At 46.0% G+C, this 6,743-nt stretch overlaps 1 protein-coding gene across 1 annotated transcript; it reads left to right on the top strand.

Moving 5' to 3' along the window:
- The first annotated feature begins 854 nt into the window (after positions 1-854).
- On the top strand, positions 855-6,456 carry LOC140199878 (uncharacterized). The gene is made up of 2 exons (XM_072262386.1): positions 855-884; positions 3,591-6,456. The coding sequence occupies exon 2, from the start codon at positions 4,409-4,411 to the stop codon at positions 5,369-5,371; it is 963 nt and encodes a 320-aa protein (XP_072118487.1). The 5' UTR covers positions 855-884; positions 3,591-4,408; the 3' UTR covers positions 5,372-6,456.
- The last annotated feature ends 287 nt before the right edge of the window (positions 6,457-6,743 follow it).

Below are 6,743 nucleotides of genomic sequence, written 5' to 3'. Positions count from 1 at the left end.
CAAAGGAGGAGAATTAGGCTATTCAGCCCATTGAATCTGCTTAGCCATTCCATCATGTTTGATTGTTATCCCTCTCAACCCAGTTCTACTACCTCTCCCTGTAACCTGACTAATCAAGAACCTATCAACTTCTGCTTTAAATATACCCAATGACTTTTGGCCTCCACACCAATGAATTCAACAGATTCACTGCATTCCAGATAAAGAAATTCCTCCTCACCTCTGTTCTAACGTACATCCCTCTTTTCCAAAGCTGTGCCCTCTGGTCCTAGACTCATCCACTATTGGAAACATCCTCTCCACAGCCACTCTAACTAGCCATTTCAATATTTTATTCAGCACAGCTCTGTGGGCCGAAGGGCCTGTATTGTGCTGTAGGTTTTCTATGTTTCTAATATTCAATGGGTTCCATGTTGGTGACTGGTGAAGTGCTTTGGCCTGAAATCATGATCGTTTATTCCTCTGCGTTGATGTTGCCGGGTTTGCTGAGTTCCTCCGGCGGTTTATTTTTGTTACTCTATATCTCCAGCATCTGCAGAATCTCTTTTGTATTTTTTGTTATTTCTGCATTTGTTAGCGTGTTGGTCTTTGACTTTTGACACATGTAATGCCTTTTGGTATTGATCGTACTGTTTGTGGGAGCTTGCTGTGTTAAAATAATTGCTGAGTTCTCTACATGAAATCATTGCCTAGTTTTGAATACATGGCAGTAGGGAACAGGTGCTTCCCGACACTATCAATGGCACCTTTCCTACCCAGAAATCTCCGTGCTCCAGAAGTCGCTATCGGTGGTTTACCGATCAAATGCGCAGGCGTTTTCCAGAAAGACAGAGAAAATTGCGCATGCGCTGAGTGGACAACAGGCTTTGGAGGTTCGGAAGCAGGTAGGAACGGGTCTCGGAGCGAGGGTTTCATGAAGACTCGTGTCCACACCCCGACTGAGGGACAATTGCTGCAAGTTCCGTACACACCGTGGCCCTGTATCCCGGGTTTTCTGGGTTTACCCTCGCTCTCAGCCTCACGATTCGCACTCGGCCCGGGGAGCTGTACGCTAATAAGCGAAGGTCCTGCCGCCATTATTGCGGCGCACGCGTAGTGTTGGGTTTGGGATGGATAGACGTTTATCTCATCGCGGGGTTTTCTGGGTACACAGTCAGCCATGCGTGGTACTGCCAGTGTTTTCCTGCTAATCGGTAGGACGTGTTTGGAAGCGCAGGCGGAGGGAATGGGAGTGGATGGATCTCTCAGATACTGATAAACTCTAGCTACCTAAATCCAAGGATTAGGATCTCAAAGTTCAAAGTAAAGTAAATTTATTGTGAAAATACATATATGGCATCTTATTGCCTGAGATTCGTCTTCTTGCAAGCATTCACATTGAATAAACAGAAGCAACAAAATAAACAAGCAAAATAATAATAGTAATTAAATAATGCATTTTGAGAACATGAGATGCAGAGTCCTTGAAAATGAGTCCATAGATTGTGGCAACTATTCAGTGTCGGGCTGAGTGAAGTTGAGGAAGTTATCTCCTTTAATTCAAGAGTTTGACGATTGAGAGGTAATGACTGTTCCTGAACTTGGTGGTGTGTGTCCTGAGGCTCCTGTACCTCCATACTGATGGCAGCAGTGAGAAAAGAGCATGGCCTGGATGGTGGGGGTCTCTGATACTGGATGCTGTTTTCCTGTATCAGTGCTCATGGACCTCCGGTTTCCTCCTCCTGAAGTCAACAGTCACCTTCTTGGTCTTGCTGACATTGAGTGAGAGGTTGTTGTTATAGTACCACACAGCCATATTTTCAATCTCCCTTCTACATGCTAATTCATCACCATCTTTTATTCGGCCAGTGACTGTGGTGTTGTCAGCAAACATAAGTATGGCATTTGAGCTGTGCTTAGCCTCACAGTCATAAGCATAAAGTGAGTAGAGCATGCGGCTAAGCCCGCAGCCTTGTGGTGCACCTGTACTGGTGGAAATCGTGGAGGAAATCAAGGACCCCATTGCACAATGAGGTATTGAGTCCCAGGTCTTGAAGCTTATTGATTAATTTTGAGGGATTAGTAGTACTGAATGCTTAGCTATAGTCAATGAAGAGCATCCTGATGTTTGCACCTTCATTGTCCAGATGTACCAAGGCTGAGTGAAGAGCCAACAAAATGGCATCTGCTGTTGACCTGTTGTGATGGTAGGCAAACTGTAGTGGATTCAAATTGCTCCTGAAGTAGGAGTTGATATGTTTCATCACCAACCTCTCAAAGCACGTCATCACCATGGATGTTAGTGCTACTGGATGATAGTCATTGAGGCAGGTTACCGTGCTGTTCTTAGGCATGACTGAAGCCTGCTAGAAGCAGGTGGGTACCTCAGACTGCCAAAGAAAGAGGTTAAAGATATTAGTGAACACTGCAGCCAGTTGATCAGCGCAGTTCTTCAGTATTCAGCCAGGTACCGAGTGTGCTTTCCATGGCTTCACCTTTCTGAAGGATGCTGTCATGTCGGCCTCAGAGACTGAAAGCATAGTGTCATCGGGGGCTTTGGGAGTTTGTGAAGGTGCCTCCATGTTTTGATGGTCAATGTGAGCATAAAAGGCATTGAGCTCATCTGGGAGCGAATGCTTGTTATCTCCTATGTCGCTTGATTTTACTTTGTAGGTGGTGATAGCATTCAAGCCTCACCATTGAGCATCCATCAGTGATCCAAGTTTGGTCCGGAATTGTCACTTCACATGTGATAAGTCTTTGAATGTGGCCCAGTTTACCAACTTAAAGCAATCCCATATCCTCTTGGAACAAACATCTCGGATGAAAAGCATTCAAGTCACCCTCCAGACAAATGGATTAGCCAACATTGAGATCAGTTCTGATGTTACAGTCAGGTAATGTCCAAATCTTGGTAGATAACATGAGTTGAGACTGAGACTAAAGGAAGGAACTGAGTCTACCTTCTAGTCAATTACAATGTCAATTAATGCTGCAAAGGAAAGAAAAATACAAAATCCTTGCATTAGCTTTAGTTTAGAAAATCACATTTATTCTGCCTCCTCTTTTGGACCTTTCCATCCCATCCATGAGAACGTGTTTTGTCCTACTCTCTCCGGGTACATAATGACATTAAACACCTTTGACCTGGGTAACAAGTGACCTGTGGTTTTCACATCTCAAAAGTGCCTCACTTTAACTATCTCGATCGAGAAACAATAATGCCCTCGTCTTGATTGCCATCGATGAGTTCACCACCATCAACCACTTGTGCGTGGGGTGGGAAGAGTAATTAGAAAGAGTCCAGGAGCAGCCATGTGTCTTTGTAACGCAATGGGACATGGACTAGAACTTGAAATAATATTAATGGAGAGAGACAAACTGAGCCAATTCACAGATTGAAGATGGGTAGAAATGGCCCATTCTGATACAGACTGGAAGACCACCAGTCTATTTGATGGTCAGTCTGAAAGCCTGATAAGTTAAAAGATGAGTTGTTCCTCCAACTTGGATTGAACCTCACTGCGCAGTGTGATGTTAGAGCTCACCATAGAGACTAAAATTAAATGTTGTCCTTCACCCATTGATGTATTTTGTATATCTTTTTACAGGTTAAAAACGGCAAAGAATTTCTGTACAGGAATCTTAAACACAACACTTCGGTTCTGCTGTGTCTGTCCAGAAGTGACCAGATATTTCCTTTGTACCACCAATATATTTGTTGATACTTGGCGATGAAGATGTAGAAACTTGTTTTCCCTCTGAAATGACAAAGGTTTCTGTTTTAACTCAGTGAAATCCACTGGAACTGGGATACTGAGAACACACCAGCGTTTATTCACCAGACAACACACATCAAAGTTGCTGGTGAACGCAGCAGGCCAGGCAGCATCTATAGGAAGAGGCACAGTCAACGTTTCAGGCCGAGACCCTTCGTCAGGACTAACTGAAAGAAGAACTAGTAAGAGATTTGGAAGTGGTGAAATTTATTCGCCAGAGATCAGTTCTTCAACTGAACTGATTGTGCGAGGGGTTCACTATGTCTAACACCTGTATGAATCACCAGAGAATTGATAGCAGGGATTTATCATTCACCTACTGTCAGTGTGGGAAGTGATTCACTCACTTAGCTGACCTGTAGAAACACCGGTGACTTCACATTGGGTAGGGGATTTACTCAGCCATCCAGCCTGAAGATACATCAGCAAGTTCACAACAGAGTGAGATGGACGGTTCACCTGTTCTGACTGTGGGAAGTGATTCAGTGTGTTATCCATGCTGAAGATACATCAAAAAACTGAGAGGCCATTTCACTGTTTGGTGTGTGGGAAGAGATTCATACGCTCAGCACACCCACAGACACACCAGGGAGAGAGACCGCTCTACTGTTCTGTGTGGTGGGAAGGGATTCATTAACTCATCCCTCGTGATGACGCATCAGCGAGTTCCCTCTGAGAAGAGGCCGTTTACCTGCTCAGACTGTGGGAAGGCATTTACTCACCCATCTCTCCTGCAGAGACACCAGCGAGTTCACAGTGGGGAGAGACCGTTTATCTGCTCCGTGTGTGGAAAGAGATTCATTCGGTCATCTAACTTGCTGACACATGAGCGAGTTCACACTGGAGAAAGACCGTTCACCTGCTCAGACTGCGGGAAGGGATTTACTCAGTCATCCCACCTAAAGACACACCAGTCAGTTCACACCGGGGAGAGACCATTCACCTGCTCAGACTGTGGGAAGGGATTCACTCGGTCTTCTGACCTACTGGCACACCAATCAGTTCACACTGGGGAGATGCCGTTCACCTGCTCAGATTGTGGGAAGGGATTCACTCAGTCATCCAGCCTGCAGACACACCAGCGAATTCACACGGGAGAGAGGCCGTTCACCTGTTCCGTGTGTGGGAAGGGATTCACTCACTCATTCCGTCTTGTAACGCACCAGCGAGTTCACACTGGGGAGAGGCCGTTCACTTGCTCAGACTGCGGGAAGGGATTTACCGAGTCATCCAACCTGATGAGACACCAGCGTGTTCACTCTAGGGAGAAGCTGTTCACCTGCTCAGACTGTGGGAAGGCATTTACCCATTCATCTCACCTGAAGACGCACCAGCGAGTTCACAGTGGGGAGAGATTGTTTACCTGCTCTGTCTGTGGGAAGGCATTCATTCGATCATCTGATCTGCTGATCCACCAACGGGTTCACACGGGGGAAAGGCCGTTCTCCTGTTCCGTGTGTGGGAAGGGATTCACTCAGTCATCTAGCCTGCAGACCCATCAGCGAATTCACACGGGAGAGAGGCCGTTCACCTGTTCCATGTGTGGGAAGGGATTCACTCACTCATCCCATCTTGTGAAGCATCAGCAAGTTCACACTGGGGAAAATATTTAAATAAGCTGCAGGCTGGATGGTTAACCATCATGGTTGGTGAATCCAAAGACAAGTTCCAAAGTGACTGTTGGCGTCGAACTCTGCAATTATTGCTGCTGCTCAGCACAGCCAGTTCTGCACTCTGGTCACCAGGCCTGGGAGAGGCTCCTTCTGCTGATGTTCACCTTTAATGGGACTGGTGTTTGATATTCTGGATCTGAGACAAATATATCACTTCTATTTTAAACTCTGTCTCAGGTACCTAGTGTACAGTAGACAGTCAACTCAGCCCAGTTGGTCTCTGACCAGGTTTCTGATCCACAACAGACTTTTTTAATCCATCCCTGCTGTTCACCTCTCGTTCTGCCTGCGGTGATGGTTATCACTCTGTGCATGACGAGGTTTCCCTTGAATTTCATGCATGACTTTCTGCAGACCGAAGAAGGAAATGGGGTGGCTGCGGTTATGTCTGACATGTGCTTCATTCCCCAAATCGCTGCATTGAGGAAGAATGACATTGGTAGTTAGCCTCTGTACTCCCTGCCCTTCAACATCAGGGGTCATTTTCAATGCTTCTAAAGGGCTGCGTCTCACACAGCTGGGTTGGAACAATACACTGAAAGCAAAACGGAACCATTCGTTGGATATTCGATGGGCAAGCGTTGGAAACCAGAGATGGGTCAGCACGGAGTAGAGTCTGGGGCTCTGGACGGTGGTAGGGGTAAGAGCCTATGATGAGGAGCAGGAAAATAGAGTGGGACAGGGCATGGCAATACAGAGCAGCGACATTGGAAGCTGCGTGACGTAAATCAGTTCTGTCAGATTTGTGAATTTTAGGGCACCTCGGCAGCAGAGCAGCTAGCGTGATGCTATTACAGCGTGGGGCGTTGGGGTTGGGAGTTCAATTCTGCCGCCCTCTGTAAGAAAGTTTGTACGTTAGTCCCATATGTGCATGGGTTTCCTCCAGGTGATTTGGTTTTCTCCCACAGTCCAAGGACATACCGGTTAGTAGGTTAATTGGTTATTGCACATTGTCCAGTGATTAGGCTAAGGTTAAATTGGTGGGTTGCTGGTTGGCACAGTTCAGTGGGCCAGAAAAGCCTGTTCCGCACTGTATCTCCAAATAAAAATAAAATAAATAAAAATAATTAGGTTGACTTTGACTATTGATACACACAATGCTTGTTGACATTGAATATGCAAACACGAGGAAATCTGCAGATGCTGGAATTTCAAGCAACACACATCAAAGTTGCTGGTGAACGCAGCAGGCCAGGCAGCATCTCTAGGAAGAGGTACAGTCGACGTTTTGGGCCGAGACTCTTCGTCAGGACTAACTGAAAGAAGAGCTAGTAACCCCCTCCCACTTTCAGATCTCTTACTAGCTCTTCTT

Source organism: Mobula birostris, chromosome 6 (genome assembly GCF_030028105.1).
Source record: "Mobula birostris isolate sMobBir1 chromosome 6, sMobBir1.hap1, whole genome shotgun sequence".
NCBI lineage: Eukaryota > Metazoa > Chordata > Chondrichthyes > Myliobatiformes > Myliobatidae > Mobula > Mobula birostris.
The sequence above is the reverse complement of the archived record's forward strand: the minus strand, read 5'-3'. Positions and strand labels throughout refer to the sequence as shown.

Bases quoted from the DNA above. Each gene is read 5' to 3' on its own strand.
- LOC140199878 (XM_072262386.1), top strand. From the start codon at position 4,409: ATGACGCATCAGCGAGTTCCCTCTGAGAAGAGGCCGTTTACCTGCTCA.